The sequence below is a fragment of the Phyllosticta citribraziliensis genome, assembly GCF_038025025.1.
Source record: "Phyllosticta citribraziliensis strain CPC 17464 chromosome Unknown J3D65scaffold_4, whole genome shotgun sequence".
NCBI lineage: Eukaryota > Fungi > Ascomycota > Dothideomycetes > Botryosphaeriales > Phyllostictaceae > Phyllosticta > Phyllosticta citribraziliensis.
In genome coordinates, this window is record NW_027117341.1 from 1,936,296 (window position 1) to 1,952,506 (window position 16,211).

The 16,211-nt window shown below is 56.5% G+C and overlaps 6 protein-coding genes across 6 annotated transcripts; 3 read left to right on the forward strand and 3 right to left on the reverse strand.

The window, feature by feature from the left end:
* Positions 1-40: 40 nt before the first annotated feature.
* Positions 41-1,471, reverse strand: J3D65DRAFT_302232 (uncharacterized protein). The gene is made up of 2 exons (XM_066795206.1): positions 1,046-1,471; positions 41-995 (listed from the first exon to the last, which is right to left on the reverse strand). The coding sequence occupies exons 1-2, from the start codon at positions 1,296-1,298 to the stop codon at positions 370-372; spliced, it is 879 nt and encodes a 292-aa protein (XP_066657186.1). The 5' UTR covers positions 1,299-1,471; the 3' UTR covers positions 41-369.
* On the reverse strand, positions 1,472-2,449 carry J3D65DRAFT_302162 (tubby C-terminal-like domain-containing protein). The gene is made up of 2 exons (XM_066795205.1): positions 1,966-2,449; positions 1,472-1,914 (listed from the first exon to the last, which is right to left on the reverse strand). The coding sequence occupies exons 1-2, from the start codon at positions 2,294-2,296 to the stop codon at positions 1,646-1,648; spliced, it is 600 nt and encodes a 199-aa protein (XP_066657187.1). The 5' UTR covers positions 2,297-2,449; the 3' UTR covers positions 1,472-1,645.
* Positions 2,450-4,720: 2,271 nt separating this feature from the next.
* J3D65DRAFT_302420 (G protein-coupled glucose receptor regulating Gpa2-domain-containing protein) lies at positions 4,721-6,543 on the forward strand. The gene is made up of 4 exons (XM_066795208.1): positions 4,721-5,018; positions 5,065-5,183; positions 5,233-5,368; positions 5,428-6,543. The coding sequence occupies exons 1-4, from the start codon at positions 4,868-4,870 to the stop codon at positions 6,486-6,488; spliced, it is 1,467 nt and encodes a 488-aa protein (XP_066657188.1). The 5' UTR covers positions 4,721-4,867; the 3' UTR covers positions 6,489-6,543.
* A 2,429-nt stretch (positions 6,544-8,972) lies between these two features.
* J3D65DRAFT_645261 (phosphoserine aminotransferase-like protein) lies at positions 8,973-10,294 on the reverse strand (the record flags this gene model as incomplete). Its single annotated transcript, XM_066802200.1, has 2 exons — positions 8,973-9,040; positions 9,103-10,294. 2 exons carry the CDS (start codon positions 10,292-10,294, stop codon positions 8,973-8,975), a joined length of 1,260 nt encoding a protein of 419 aa, XP_066657189.1.
* A 207-nt stretch (positions 10,295-10,501) lies between these two features.
* Positions 10,502-13,476, forward strand: J3D65DRAFT_620247 (homoaconitase). Its single transcript, XM_066799848.1, has 2 exons — positions 10,502-10,750; positions 10,807-13,476. The coding sequence occupies exons 1-2, from the start codon at positions 10,700-10,702 to the stop codon at positions 13,129-13,131; spliced, it is 2,376 nt and encodes a 791-aa protein (XP_066657190.1). The 5' UTR covers positions 10,502-10,699; the 3' UTR covers positions 13,132-13,476.
* An 803-nt stretch (positions 13,477-14,279) lies between these two features.
* On the forward strand, positions 14,280-15,288 carry J3D65DRAFT_601935 (peptidase A4 family-domain-containing protein; the record flags this gene model as incomplete). Its single annotated transcript, XM_066798068.1, has 3 exons — positions 14,280-14,533; positions 14,581-14,734; positions 14,800-15,288. The coding sequence occupies 3 exons, from the start codon at positions 14,280-14,282 to the stop codon at positions 15,286-15,288; spliced, it is 897 nt and encodes a 298-aa protein (XP_066657191.1).
* Between the last annotated feature and the right edge of the window lie 923 nt (positions 15,289-16,211).

The window sequence follows — 16,211 nt, forward strand, 5'->3', positions numbered from 1 at the left end:
GGCCGGATGACTTCCTTGCCAGTGCACCGTTGCCAGGAAATTGTCTGGCCCCGCTCTCGCTTCAACGCACCTCCGCCTACGCCTCTTCGCTGTCCGGTCCTGTCCTGTCCACTCGGTGCATAGTCACGCTGTCAGACTGCTTGCGCCACCGGCTCGCGCACGTCAAAGGGCTCCTCTCCCGTCCTCCGCGCCTGTCACTCGATCAAACCGGCGCCCCAGCCCGGCCACTCCGAGTAGAGAAGAGCTGTATTGTGCCGTGATTGGAGTATCATCTCGCAGAGTGGATCCCGCCATGTATACTGTACATTGCGCCGTCTTTCCCAGCCTCCAAACGCCCGTAACTGTTTGTACAAGTCATCCTTAAACCGCCTAGGTTTGCCTCTGTGCAGACCTCCGATCATCAAAGTCGGTCCTGCAGTATCCCAGCGCCAGCCCCGACGGCTCCTTTTTGCCCCATGCCTTGCCCAGCAACCAATCCGTGACGCTGATAAACCGCGTCGTCTTATCCCAGTCGCCATTCTCCTCGACGTGCTCGATCGTGTGGGTGACGATTCGCCCCTCCTCGTCAAACTCGAAAATGAAGAGACCTTGGAATTCTTCATCGTCCTTGCCAGCGCCTCCCAAGAAGTCGGCAATCTGCTCGATTCCTGAAACGCCGCGGAATATTGCGCCAACGCCTTTGCCCTTGGTCTTGCCGCACGTCTTCCACTTGACGATGAGCTTTTCGTGTTGATGTCTGGATGGTGCGCCGCTGCCGCCATTGCGCACCATGCGCTCAGACGTAATGTCGAGGCGTACATTGCCTAGAATGGGTACTCGACCCCAGGCGACGGGTGCGGTCCAGAGGGCGGCCATGTATGCTATGCGCCCACTGACGGTGGGCAGGTGTGGATGTGTCGATGGGAACAGGTGGAGGGTGACTTGTGGCGAGATGATTTCTTGGGGCAGAGGATTTGCGAGGAGCGTTGGTAGACGTTCGTGGAGAATGCGGATTGCTAGCAGCTTGGGTCAACGTCGAGATTCGTCAAGAGGAAATTGTACTCACTCTTGCCTAGCTTGAGGGTCCGCTCGTCCGGCGGCTTACCATCCTCGCCCTTGTGTTCCACAGGCAGCGGACTGGGGCCCGACGAGCTGAACCATTCGCCTGCCTCGATGCCATCAGGGCTGCGGACCTTTGCAAAGGTGCGAACGGTGTGGTGGACGGCGGCGGGAGCACAAGGCGAGAGTTTGGCGCGGAATGCGCGTGTGCGAAAAAGTCGCGCAGGAGGGGCAATCCACCGCATTATGCCGGTGGTCATCTGTGGTGATCGGTCATAGGACTGAAGAATGGTATAGGACGGTAGTGTAGGAGGTGAGGCTGTGGAGTGAGGGCGAGAATAATGGGGAACTTTCGGGCAGAGGCAGGGTTGCAGCCACAGCCGACCTCATAGTAACTTCCTTCCATTGGTGCACGAGCCCACTTTGGCTATCGATAAGGCCGTGATGACGTTTCTGTAAATTCATTCGCCGACTCTTTTTCTCCTCCCTCTCCTCCGCCTGCTCCCCCTCCGGTTTTCTCCTGCACCCCATCCCGTGGTATCCCTAAAGCGAAATCAAAAAGGCAAATCGACATCGCAGGCACCCTCAGTCATCCACTCCCAACCCCTCACCCACTATTCGTGTTCCGGTCGTCCAGGCAGACGCATATCGCTACCATCAACGCCATGTCCACGTTTGGCGCCACAAACAGCCAATATGCCTGCGAGTTGACGAGCAGGTCGCGTGCTCCAATTCTTCTGGTGATGTTTGCTACCGTCTGGCCGGTGGGCTCGTGTTTGATCTCTGCACCGGTCTGAGTCCACCTGCCCTTCATCGACAGCGTCTCTGATTTCCCACCAATCGAGACAAAGGTGCAAGTTGCCCTCTGACTTGCAACTGATGACCGAGTCAGTGTAATCAAGTCAGGGAGGCTCCCGCTGCACTTACAGCTCCAATTCCCGCGCACCTCGCAAATCCTGTTCCCCGAAGGATCTTCGAGATAATAGCTCGGCAGGCATTTCCAAAGGTGCTTGCGGATGGTGAACAAGTCTCTACCCTGCGCGTCTCTGACGTATTTTCGCGAGCTCATTGACATGGCCTTGCCTTCAACTTGGAAAAGCTTCCGGCCGTCAAACGTCTTGACAACGGCATCGCTCCCTGACCAGGAGATGCTTTCTTTCATGTCCAGCTTCTCTTGCTGCTGCGCGATGAACTCGGGAAACAGGCCGAGCTGTGCCGAGTACTGCGAAAGTTGAGAAGAATCATCGTGAGTCGTCATTTTGGGCCAAGTCTGCAGGTTGTAAGAGCAAGGTTGGTCTCTCAGCTGTCCTTTCGGCGAGTTGTGGTTTGAATAAGACACAAAGAAATAGCGCTGACCAGAACACAGCCATGCGGCCCCCAAAAATCGCCGTGGCCATCGTCAGAGGCTCAGCGCCGACTTGGCCATTTGGGGGCAGAAAGTCGACTCAGGATCAGCCACAGTGCCACATTCCATAATTGAACCGCCAAGGCATGAATTCGTATTGACAGTACCACCACTTTGGACTACCTACTTCAACATCACCATTTTCCAAAATGGGTCACCATGTTGAAGCTCCAGCCTATCGCTCAAAAGTCTTTCCACCAGGCCTCATCCTATCACCCACCGTATGCCAGGAGGTTTCAACGTCACCCTGACTACATGTGGACAGCACTTCGAAGCATTCAACTGCTAGGACAAATGGCGAGGCCATCCGCAGTTTATTGCCAAGGCATGATCAGAGTCATGCCACAAGGCTGATGCTTTACTTTGCGCACTATTACTCATCGCTATCTAGAGGTAACTGCAGCAGCAGCAATTCCATGCTGACTTTTACCATAACATCTCGTACATCATCAGCGGACAGAAATGTTGCAACATGTTCCGGGTTGGAAACCTTACTTTCAACAAACAGCCCCCATCGTCATTACTATTTAATAGCTCTTCAGCCCTTCAGCTCTCCAAAAGCTTTCAACCGTCTAGGATTGTTGACATGGGGCATCCTCTCTTGGCAGGATCTACATGGCAATTGTGAAAGAACTGCATGCCGAGCACAAATTGTGCATGCACTGAGTTTCTTTGGAGGAGAATGACGCATCTCCATGTCAACGCCCAATGCTAGCAACACGACGCCTCCCGCAGCGACTGACGTCGTTTTTCGATTAACCTTTTTCATTTTCACTAGTTCAGAAAAATCGACCACTTCTCTGCCACGTCAACAACAAAGAAACTCGGTCTTGCTCGAAGCCTCGATCATGTGGATCAAGCCTAACCAAATCGACACTCGTCCAACGGTGCATATTCAGGGCTTCGTCCTCCAGTCCCCGAGAACCACCCTGTGGCTTTTGCTGCTTCGGCCATATCCGAAACGCAACCTTATTTCCCTGACGCGGTGCAGCGGGAGGCACAGGGCTGCTGGGCGAAGCTTTGGTCGCCCGAGATACTGAGTCTTTCCAAGATCGCCCTCTGTCATACTCCAAATATCCGGACTCAGTACAAGACTTTAGTCCGACGTTTTCACGACGATAGCGTCTGTCGTCCTTCTTAATCCGCCGCCAAAACCAGCGGCCAAGGACTGCCGCAGTGAAACCCGAAAAGCCGCACGGCTCTTAAATGTCCCGAAAGACGAAATAGGCAATGGGAGCGCCCGAACAGGCACGCGGGTCGGGCGCATGCCTGAGACACACTGCGTCTTGACGCAAGATCGCTTTCTGCGCACACTGAACCAACCTGGAACTCGGTCGCTTGCTGCGGGACGCCAAGAAGTCGAAATGGGCGTTTCGGAGCAAAAGGCCCCGTGGCCAGCACTCGCCAGTGTGTGTTGTTGTAGCTGTGACGCAGCTATCGTCTGGAAACTTGGGTTTCACCGGAGCCGGTCGATCTTGCGAGTCCTTCCGCGAGGTGCTTCGTCTCAATTTCGTTCTTTATTCTTCTCTTCATGAGGTGACGATCACAATCGGAAGGTACCAAAGTGTTCTGTGACTGCACGGTTTGGCCGGGCTGTTTGGTGCCTAGTCCCTGCGCGGATCGTGCCAGAGTTATTGTGGCGCCGCTCATAACAAACAGCGTCTGCGACAGAAAACATTGCAATGAGCCGAGCTCGAGGCCCCGCGCAGTGCCACTGCTTGCTTGGCCCTTTCAATTTCGCGACTGCTTTGGTGGGTAGACGACGGTCAGAGGAATAGTTGCGGATCGAGATGGTCGTTTTGACCGTCGTATCGTTTGTACGATCGAAGACGAAGATTGCGGCTTGGGCAAACGGCCAAAGCCGTGTGCCATGAAGCGAGGTAAAGGACTCGAACCAGAGCAGTCTATGCCCATGCCACGGCAAACATGCTGCGACAGTTTGCGGCCGTATGCAGTGGGCAAGAACAAGATCCTCTGCCCGCGCTCAGCGCAGCGCAGCATTTTATGATTCTCTGCAACTGTGCAAGAGATTAAATCGAAGCTCGCATAATTACAGAGTCGACATCCTGGAGCTGCGGACTGACTTTCGGCTTGCCGCGCGACGGAGCATAGGCAGACGGAGACCTTAAGCCGCGCGTTAGTCGACACCTAGTGACCTCTCAGGCCAAGATCCCGCATGCCGCCATGCTGTCCCAACAACAAGGAACAATGCCTTGGGCTGCGGGACGGCGATCTACCCAGACCTTGTCGCGTCTAGGGGGTTTAGTCATTACCTACCTCCGCTCTCTACACTTGCCGCTCTCCACCTTCAACCTCACTCTCTACATCACTTTCACTCTGTGCGACCAATGCCGGATTCCCAGCCCACGTCGTATGCGTCGTGGCCATAGTACTCATCTCTAATTCTCGCCCTCATGCTTCGGGATGGGATATGACTCGGCCGTCAACATACCTACGTTGATTGGAAGCGTTTTGTCTACTTTTGCGACGTTTACTGTTCTTGTGTCTTACTTGATTTTCTCGCAACAAAAGCGTTCTTTCCGCCATGCCCTTGTGTTCAATCTTGCAGTTGCAGGTAAGTCGTCGACTCCTTGGTGTGGACAAGGCTAATCGTTGAGCAGAGTTTGTTAATTCGTTGAACAATTCCATTTCCGGATTGTTGATTGTCGACCATCACCGAGATCTCGAAAAGGGCATGGCATGCGATGCGAACGGCTACATCGGCCATCTTACTGTGCAGGTGGGAGCATTTTAACCTTAATTCGAGCCTTTCTGACGTCGACTCCAAGGCCGCGGACTTTTCGATTCTCGCCATCGCCTTGGTCACACTCTTCACCGTCATTCGAAAGACCTACCTCCCCGAGACATCCGTCATTAGCAAGGTGTTGATTTGCGCGTCTGTTTGGGTGGTCCCCTTGGTCACTAGTACGTGTCGCAACCCCCTTTGCCTCGCACCGTTTCAGACCCCCTGACATATGCTTCAGGTAGTACTGCCGTCAGTCTCGACGCCGTTCAGCCAATTGGCGGAAACTGGTGCTGGATTGCCAAACAGCGCATCGCCCTCCGGTATGCCCTCGGCGATGGATGGAGAGTGGCCATCATCTTTTCCACGTCCTTCATCTATCTTTACATTTACACCTACGTGCGGCGCCACTTCAAGGGTATCAAGCAACTCCAGGAAGTTATGTCAGACCCGGTTCCGCCTCAGGATTCTTCTCCTCGGCCAATGCCCTTTAGCCACCCGAACGATCCGCTGGAGCTCGAACTCGACCTCGCCAAGCCGTCTCGCGTCGAATACAGGACCGAAACCTGCTCTGCCATTCCCGAGGTCGACGAGTCGGTCGTCATCCCCAACAAAGACCGCTTCCTCACTGCGACCTCGATGCCCGACTTCCTCGCCGACGCCGCCTCGGACCGGACGTATCCAATGGGCGCAACGGCGGCCCTATCGGGGGACGATTTGGAGGCCGGCTCAATCAGCACGCTGCGGCCCAGCGGCAGCGGCAGCCCGCCGGACACGACGACGTCGCTGCACCGGCCGACAACCGACGACTCGACGCGGCCGCTGGCGTCGCCGTCGCTCGACATGACGTTCGAGTACGCGGGGATGCTGGCGCCGAGCTCGATCCGGCACAAGCCGTCGCAGTCACTGACACTGGCCGAGTCGATCGCGTCGTCGACGGCAGCAGCGCCGCCGCCCGCCGACGTCTACTCGCCGACGTCGATCCACGCGTACATGGCGACGCAGACGTCGCAGCGCAACGCCGCCGTCGAGCGCGAGGTCCGCCGCATGCTGCTCCTCAACGCTTACCCCATCATGTACATTGTGCTGTGGATCCCGGGCATCACGTCGCGGCTCGCCGAGGCGGCGCTGGGGTACCGTGTGCGCTGGCTCGCCGTCGCGGCCGCTAGCACCCAGTACGTCGGCCTCGCCAACGCCGTGACGTACGGCTGGAACGAGCACATGCGCAACGTCGTGCGGCGCGAGTGGCGCAGCGTGTGGGGAAAGGTCCGCAGCGGATTTGGGCGCGGCGGGAAGGGGTGAGAGAGTGAGTGAGAAAGTGAGCTAGCAGCTCCAAACGCGGCGGCGGGTCAACTGCGTCTCGTGGCGTGGACCACGCACGCACGCATGCAGGCCGAGGATGCCGGTCATCCTACGCTACCCGGACCGCTCGCTCTTCACTCACACCAAAAAGGCAGACAGCCGCGCTACATCTTGCCAAGTGAACGCGGACCACTGCCGATGACGAAGACATGACGACCTCGCAGCGCTGGGACGACGTGAGGACTGCCCGCAGGCAGCCGGGCAGGCAGGCAGCATCCTGCAGACGGCGACGACGCAAAACACTACCGTCAGCCGGACGACTTCCATGACGACGAGGGCGGCGCACAAACGGCGTTTTGACATTCGTATTCGGATTTGCTGGAGGGACGGACGGGACACATGGAATGAGCGATGAAGCCTCGATTGGTGGACGGACGGACGGACGGATGGATGGACGGAGGTTGCATATATACCCCTCGCCGGCTGTCATTGCTTTCACATCTCTTTTTTTCCCCATTTGCGTTTGCGACGGAGGAGGTGGTGGTGGTGCTGGGGAGAACAAGGCTTCGTCCTTGGGTTGTCGGCTTTACTTTGTTTCGCATTCATGGCGCTATCCGTGGAAGGATGGATTGGTGGAAGGGGATCAAGGGGTGGTCGTGGGGAGGGGACTTTGGTGGGGGTTGTTCAGGGGGTTATATGTGGTGTGTATTTGTATGACTACGTAGTGAGCTAGACGGTCCAAACAAGCTTAACTTTGCCGTGTTATTCTTTTGTGGATGCTTTCGCTCTCTGATCGTCATTTACAACGCCATCACATGACAGACTGCAATACCTGTAGCAGAAGCCACAATAAGGTGTAATCACTCTCCTGCCAACGCCCATGCATCATCCTCTCCCTCCCCCTCTACATCACGACAAACCAGAACTTCTCAACGTACTTCGACACACACTCCTAGCAACGCGCCTCCCCATCAGCAAATCATGCCCTCCCTCAAGCCCTCTCCCAAGATCTCTACTCCCCCTCCTCTCATTTCATGCTCTTGACCCCACATTCCGCTCCGCTACGCTCCTCTCCGCTGCTCTCCGCGTATCGACGGAGCCTGGAGACTGAATTCCACGCCTCGCTTGTATGTCTACCATACAGTGGGAGGCCTTCACACAGCCACACTAATCATCAGCTATATCGAAAGGCTGCTCGTCATGTCGTACCTCCGTGGATCGACGGACTGAGTGACTGCGTTGTTCGATTCGCGCTGGTTGGTTAGTTATGTAGGCAGTAAGCCAGTCAGGCGGTTTAGTAGTGGGCGAAATGTAGTCATGTGTGTGTCGCTGCTGGCGTCTCCTCTTTCCTCCCCTCACCTCCCCTCTCCACAATCCTATCCATCGTCAGTCACCCATCAATCATCAACCATCCATCTCCAGACCCATCTCTAACCCACTTATAGCCCCACCCCCCAACTTCCAAGCCCCCCACCCCCGCCACACCCGCTCCCAAGCCTCGCGCAACCCGGCACTTCCCCGCCGCGGCGACCGCTGTACCCTGTCGTTGCTAAATCTAATCTGCCCCTCTGCCCGTCTGGCTGTTAGTCAGCGCGCTCGTCTCATCTCATCTCATCTGATTTGACTTAAGCTGGCTTGCGTGGTTACGTAGGTAGGTGTTCGTGTTGTCGTGTTGTGCGGCGCCAGCGGCGGGCCAAGGGGGGCTATGCTACTGTTGCTACGATGTGTTGTGGTATCTTGTGTCGGCGGAGGTGTTATGCTGCGATGGATGGATGAGTCAATGGGCGGGCTAAAAACCAATTCGGCAAAAGAATCCACAGCGGACAGCGGGTAGGGCGACTGGAAAGTGTCTGTCTTTACCCATAGGAGGTGGACGCGGACGCGGACGCGGGTCGAGTAAATGCGGACGGCCGACGGGTGGAAAGATACGACAATGTCGATGGCTGGCGTCCATCAACATCGCAGGCGAAAGAGGATGGATTAGAAGTGGATATCTCCACGGGCGGGCAAGAGGCGCAACCGAACGGAAGTGAGTCTCTCTGACGGCCCGTCTGCGCTCCATGTGCTTAGATTGTTGTATGTATTGCGCCCAAAGAACTGCATGCTCCAAAGCGTCCACCTCCCACTCCAGTGTATGAAATCTTTTATACCGCCTGTGGAAAGCATTCCTCCCAGAGATGAATATCGAATTCTCTTTTTTTTTGAAGTGCCGAGGTGTGGAAAGACCTGCGAAAGAAAGACGGAACGCGCCAGGAACGAGCCGTCCGGCGTGCCGACCAAGCGCGGATACCCCTGCTGCGAGATCCGCCGCCGTAAGCGTCGGCCTAACCTTAATCTCGTGAATGACATTCCCGCTCCGTACCCTAAATCCTATTGCTAGCGCTGCTGATGATGTGCCTGCCCCTGCTCTGCCCGCCAATCAATGCGATGACAGGTGCGGCTCCGCTGAGCGGGGCGGGTGTGAGCATAAGCTGGGATGCCAGTCTACGAGGACGCAAACTCCTGCAAGAACTGAGCCAGCTTTTGAGCCGCCTCGAGGGAAACGGCGTTGTCTGAGGAGCAGGGTCAGCTTGGTCCCTGCATTTGCCGTTCAGATGTTAGAGGATGTACTCACAGTTGCTGGCCCTCATGCCGCCAACGCTGCGGTGGCCCTTCAAGCCCGTGAGGCCCCTCTTCTCGGCTGCCGCCAAAAACTCCTTCTCGCGCGCGTCGTCGCCGCCGTGCACGCGGAAGCAAATGTTCATCCGGCTGCGCGCAGCCTTGTCTGGGACTACGCGGTACACGGACGGATGCGCGTCCAGCACGCCGTACAGCAGCTCCGCCTTTTGGTTGGCGACACTCTCCTGGCCAGCAATCTTTTGTGCGCCAAACGTGTCCAGCAGCGATTGCATGACCTGGCCTGCGACCCAGACGTCGAAGATGGGCAGGGTATTGTAGAGCGAGTTGTTCTTGGCAATCGTCGGCCAGTCAAAGACAATGGGACCAACGGGGAGGCTGAGCTGCTGGAGGAGGGTCGGGGCAGCCATGGGGGTCAGGAGAGACTTTTTGACGATAAGGATGGTGATTCCCGCGTTGCCGACGTTCTTCTGGGCGCCACCAAAGATGACGCCGTACTTGCGCACATCAACGGCGCGCGAGATAAAGTTGGACGACATGTCGGCAACGACTGGAGTATCATCGTCGGCACCCTCAAGAACAGAGGGGAATGCCGGGAACTCGACGCCATCGACCGTCTCGTTGTCGCAAAAGTAGGTAAAGGCTGGGCGCGTCGAGCGAGTCCATTCGGCCTCGGACGGAATCTTGCCAAACTTGCCCTCATTGGCCTTGCGCGCGTCGACGGCGACATTGACGTGCTCCTTGCCAATCAGCCGTGCTGCCTCTTGCGACGCCTTGAGCGACCACGAGCCTGTGACGAGGTAGTCCAGCTTCAGTTCGTCGCGGACCTCGTTCTTCAGCCTCTCCAGCACCTCGGAGCCCTTGCCCTCGCCCAGCTCCGCCACGGCACGCTGCCTCCGCCTCTCGACCCAGCGGGCCACCAGGTTGTAGACGACGGCGCTGAACTCGCCACTGCCGCCGCCCTGCAGGAACAGAATCTCATAGTCTTCGGGAATGTCGTACAGCTGGGCCAGAGAAGCCTTGGCGTCGGACAGAATCTTGGTTGCGGCAGCAGAGCGGTGCGAGATTTCGCAAATTCCAATGCCCTGGTTGTCGTAGTTGAGCAAGACGGAGGCGGCGCGCTCGAGGACGGAGGTGGGCAGCGGGGCGGGGCCGGCGCCAAAATAGTGGATTTCTGAGCGGGAGGGCATTGTGAGTACGGCGAGCAGGTTCCTGGCGTCTTGGAGTGGTTCAAGGAGAGAATGAGACGTGGTGTTGAAAAGAAGAGGGCGGGGAAGTGGAGTGACGACAGCGACGAGTCAGAGAGGGACAAATTTCGGCCGGTGGTGAGTCATTGGAGGGTTGCCGACTTCGGGCGGCTCGCGGACAATCCATGGCGTTTGCGGACAATGCAATGAAGAGCATTCAAAGTCTGTTGGTCGTCAGACATGACCGAGTCGCGTCGAGGTTCGTTTTTGGAGTCTCCATGGTTGCGACAACCTCGTGAAGCTTTGCGCCAGTCAAGCGGCGCGGATTGCTAAGCGAAAATCCGGGGAAGCCAAAAAGTTCCAAGCCAGGCCGTCTCCTCCGCTCCACTCCCGCAGACAACACCAACAATGGCCGTGTCCCTACGTGCTGCCGGTCTCTTGGCCAGACGGCCTGCCCTGGTATGCTCCAATTGCTCCATGCCTCACACCCAGCCCTCACTGACCTGGCCGCCTAGCTCCGCTCAGCTCTGCCCGCCAGTCGCCTTGTTCTCCGCACGCCCCAATCGTTCCACCGCCCGCGGTTATACACGTCCCCGACGGCCTCCAAGAAGCAGGACCACGTCTTTCACTCCCAGCTCGAGAACCCGGGCGCCTCGTCCCTCCTGTCCACCATTCACAAGCCCACGACTCCGCAAACTTTGACCGAGAAGATTGTGCAAAAGTATGCCGTTGGACTTCCTGATGGCAAGTTTGTCAAGTCGGGCGACTATGTCACCATTCGCCCTGCCCACTGTATGACACACGACAACTCGTGGCCCGTGGCTCTCAAATTCATGGGCATTGGGGGTACCAAGATTGCCAACAACCGGCAGACAGTCATGACACTGGACCACGACGTGCAAAACAAGAGCGAGTCCAATTTGAAGAAATACCGCCAAATCGAGGAGTTTGCAAAGAAGCAGGGCGTCGACTTTTACCCGGCGGGTAGAGGCATTGGTCACCAGATTATGGTCGAGGAGGGTTACGCCTTCCCCGGCACCTTGGCCGTAGCCTCGGACAGTCACACCAACATGTATGGCGGCATTGGATGTCTGGGCACGCCCGTCGTCCGAACCGACGCCGCATCCATCTGGGCTACGACCAAGACTTGGTGGCAGATTCCCCCCATCGCCAAGGTCACTTTTACCGGAGTCTTGCCTCGCGGTGTCACTGGCAAGGACATTATTGTTGCTCTCTGCGGTCTGTTCAACAGCGACGATGTGCTCAACCACGCCATTGAATTTACCGGCTCCCCGGAGACACTCACCAGTCTCGGCATTGACGACCGTCTCGCCATTGCCAACATGACCACCGAGTGGGGTGCTCTCAGCGGCCTCTTTCCCATGGACTCGTCCCTCAAGGGCTGGCTGCGCTTCAAGGCCACCGAAGCCACCATGTACAACGACGGCAACATTCTCGAGAGCAACCGCCTCTCCCGCTTCAATCACGAACGCCTGGACGAATTGTTTGAGAATGCGCCTGTGGCAGACCCTGGCGCGACCTACGCCAAGAAGTTGTACCTCGATCTGTCGACGCTGACCCCCTACGTTTCCGGCCCCAACTCGGTCAAGGTTGCAACTCCTCTGCCCGATCTCGAGGCACAAGACATTACCGTCAACAAGGCCTACCTCGTTTCCTGCACAAACTCGCGCAGCTCCGACATTTCTGCCGCCGCTCGCGTTTTCAAGGAGGCCGCCGAGAAGAACAATGGCCAAGTTCCCAAGATTCCCGAGCACGTCAAGTTTTATATTGCCGCAGCATCGACGCTCGAGGAAGCGGCCGCAAGAGAGGCTGGAGACTGGGACACGCTGCTCCAAGCTGGCGCCACGCCTCTGCCCAGCGGTTGTGGCCCCTGCATCGGTTTGGGAACTGGTTTGCTTGAGCCTGGCGAGGTTGGCGTCAGTGCCAGCAACCGCAATTTCAAGGGGCGCATGGGCTCGACCGACGCCAAGGCGTACCTGGCCAGCCCAGAGGTTGTTGCAGCCAGCGCTCTGACGGGCAAGATTGCCGGTCCCGGCTGGTTCCAAGCGCCTGAAGGATGGACGGGCGTCGTGCGCGGCGAGGGTGACTTGATCGGCAACACAATCGAGGACGCTCTTGAGCAAATCATTGCCCAGGCCGACGCCATGGTGTCTTCAGCGGAGCAAACCATTGGCGCGGCTGAGCCCAGCGCCTCGACGCCTGCAGACAGCTCTTCGTCGTCAGAATCCCTCACCGAGATCCTTCCCGGCTTCCCCGAGGTTGTTCGCGGCGAAATCGTTTTCTGCGATGCTGACAACATTAACACGGACGGTATCTACCCAGGCAAGTACACGTACCAAGACGACGTGACGCGGGAAAAGATGGCCGAAGTTGTCATGGAAAACTACGACAAGACTTTCGCCTCCACAGCCAAGGCGGGCGACGTGCTGGTGTCGGGCTTTAACTTTGGCTGCGGATCGTCGCGCGAGCAGGCCGCCACCGCTATTCTGGCCAAGGGCATCCCGCTGGTCGTGGCGGGCTCGTTCGCCAACATCTTTGGCCGCAACAGCATCAACAACGCACTCATGGGTGTCGAGGTGCCTAAGCTGGTCGAGCGTCTGCGCACCGCTTTCCCTGCCGACACCAAGGAGCCTACCCGCCGCACAGGTTGGACGTTCGAATGGGATGTGCGCCGCAGCAAGGTCACTGTCACCGAGGGCCCTGGGGGCGACAGCTGGAGTCAACGCGTTGGCGAGCTGCCGCCTAATGTGCAGGAGATTATTGCTCTGGGCGGTCTTGAGAAGTGGGTCATGAAGAGCATTGCCGAACAGGCGCAATAGTAGGAGTGCACTGAGTTTGTGTATGAACTTACGCCTTGTAGGAACAAGGGGAAAGGAAAAGCATTGGCGGGATCTTTGTTCTTCTTCTGACGATGTGATGGGCCGGCTTGCACGTCTTTCTTCGACTAACCGGGTTTGGAGGTGCTGGGAGTTTTTGCGCTCTTTCTTCATTTCTTTTTGGATGATGCCATGGAGACAGGTGGTAAGACTATGGCAGCGACGGATGCTACAGGCGCGAGCTGATTTACCATGACCCGGGACAGCGGATCAAAAAGCAGCAGCGACGCGACAACACGCTTCAGACGCGTCTTTTCAAAAAGATTAATCCAACAGTCTTGCTCGTACCTAATGATCTGCCAATTGCATGTTGCGATAAACGACGCGCCTGATGAGCGACAAAAATTACTTCGAATGAAGAGACTGGTACGTTGACTGTTAGGGTTTGAGGATAAGAATAAGCTCGGATTTTACAAGCGAGAGCCTAATCTGGTCCCTTATCGCATCTGCTGGACTATACGGTCGCTCGAATAGGAAAAGAATCTCCCGCAGCCTCGTGAGCAGAAGACGTCACTTGGTGGGTTCTGCCTCGATGTGGCAAGTATCTAAGTAAACATCTCATCCCGCTTGGCGGACAGCAAACCCGCTGAAACGAATAATAGCAACGGAAAGTAGAAGTCGTCGCCCGCTACCGATCTAATACTAGCAGCCGACTTTGGCGACCAATTTCTTTGCGAAGCGTATGTTGGGGCCCCTTCTATCTTTGAAGAATCATGGCCCGGACTGCGGACTACTTCGTTGCCGTATTGTGGATCTCGGGAGAAGTCCCTCGGAAAGTAAGCGTGTCCTCGCTTTGTTATCTCTGATCCGAATGATTCCAATCGCCGACTTTGTTTGCTAAAGGCTACTAAATTGCGTGTCCGCTTTTCTCTTAAAAGTAGAAGCAGCTCATTTCCCTACGTTGGTTATGAGCCTGTTTGTCATTCCTAAACTCATAAGCGTCGGCTGTTGCGAGAGTGCCCCCTTTAGTTCTACGCAAGAGCTTCTTTCTTCGTCGGCTAGACGATGTATAAGAAGCAGCCGGATCGTGATGGCGGTGCAATTCAACAGCCACTCGTTGTCTCGTTATTGCACCGCAGGTCTTTACCAAGATGCACTTCACCACCACCTTTGCCATCCTTTTCTCGGCGACTACAGTCCTCGCTCTTCCCGGGAAGCCTCAGCCGCCACAAAACACTGTTGCAAAGACCGACAAAACCTCATCTGACTCATCTGGTGATGATTGGCCCGTCTGGTTTGGCGTCACCATCGACAAGCCCCCCTCGGGCAAATTCACTGGCATTTCCGCCACGCTCAAAGTACCAACTCTCAAACTTGGCGATCAGGAAGGCCCCAACGGATATGGGTACATCTGTTCCACTCGATGGATAGATACATGGACGAAGCTGACAGGATCTCTGAAAGCGTCTCCGCCTGGATAGGCCTCGACGGCGCCAAAGACAGCGATGATGTTCTCCAGGTCGGCGTCAACATGTTCATTACCAGTGACGGCGCCAAACTGACCGTTCCGGACGGAGACAATCTCATTCTGCGCGGTGTGCCCGAGGTAAACAGCATAACCCAACGCCCCTCGCAAGGAACAAAGTCACTCACAAGAACTTCTCTTTGCAGTGGTACCCCACGCCATTCACCGAGTGGACAGAGAAAGAGCTCAAAATCGTCTACGGCGACGTCATTAACCTGCGCGTCGAGTCGACCAGCGAAACGGCCGCCACCCTGTACATCGAAAACACGAACACGGGCGTGAAAATCAGCAAGCCGATGACGCCGCCCAAGGGGACCAAGCTCATCGGCAACACGGCCGAGTGGATCGTTGAGTCGCTCATCGGGCCCGACGGCAAGTTCCTGCCGCCCCCTGACTTTGGCACCATCGCCTTCTCAGACTGCGTGGCCACAACGAGCGATGGCAAGACGTATGGTCCCGATGCTGGCAAGGTCTTCGATCAGGGGGATAAGCTGAAGACGGAGACGAAGGGGAATACGGTCAATGTCAATTTTGTTCCGGAAAGCGCGTTCATCAATCCGGGGAAGCCCGGGGGCAAGAAGAAGCCACCTGCGGAGAGTAGCACGACTGGTGGCACGGCTCATACTGGTCAGTGATGACGATGATGGAGGTGGTGACGATTTACTGTTTTCGCAGGTTGTGGGGCGGGTCCTGGGGCCTCTGGCTATCGGAAAGATGGTGAATATACCAGGGTTCGCCCGCCCCCCTTTCCCCCCCTTGATTGACTTCCTAGCTTGGTGGAAGAATTGACTTCGAAGTTGACCAATTGAAATAACTCAAGACTCGATTCAAAACTTCTCCGAGAACAGTCTGTATACTATTCCCGCTTCTTGTGAAGCCAGTGCGAGTAAGTGCCAATTCAACAAGCCCCTTTGCGAGCAGCCGTGATCGTGTTACTGCGCGTAGTTTACTGAATAGCCGTACAAGCGCTACCATTGATGAGGCGCAGAGAGCCAGCGACGACAAGCTGGCGACAGCGAACTGATTTGGTGTCGCTATACGAAAGCTCCGGCAAGCGTATTTGTCTTGGATTGTTGTGGAGCGCAACACCATGAGCGAAAGTTCTGCCGGGCGGTGTGGATTGTATTGGTAATAGCTCTCAGCGACAAGTAACATACCTTGTGGTTATTGCGCGAGGAGGCTAAGCCGAGCACCAAAGCGTACCTTGCAGCTCCAAACGTGGCTGTGCGGACGACCCCGAGCGCCCGCATCACAAACGCTCTGGCGACCAATCAGAGAAACCCCGACTACCTTTCTCGAAGCCTCGGCATCTCACCGCATGCCAGATCGACTGGACATGATTTGCTCGGTCTCGCCGTGGCCAATGCGGTGCGATCCGGAAGTATGTGCCTGGTTCGCGGTTGGCGGAACTGACTGGCGGACTGTCTTTTGTAGGTTGCGCCACGACCGTGTCGCCGTGCCCGACGCGTTCTCGTCCATTTGCAGAGCCTCCTGCGGATGTAAAATTAGAACAGCGGCGTTGCCAAGTCCGGCAGGTCCTTGCGACATATCTAAGTTC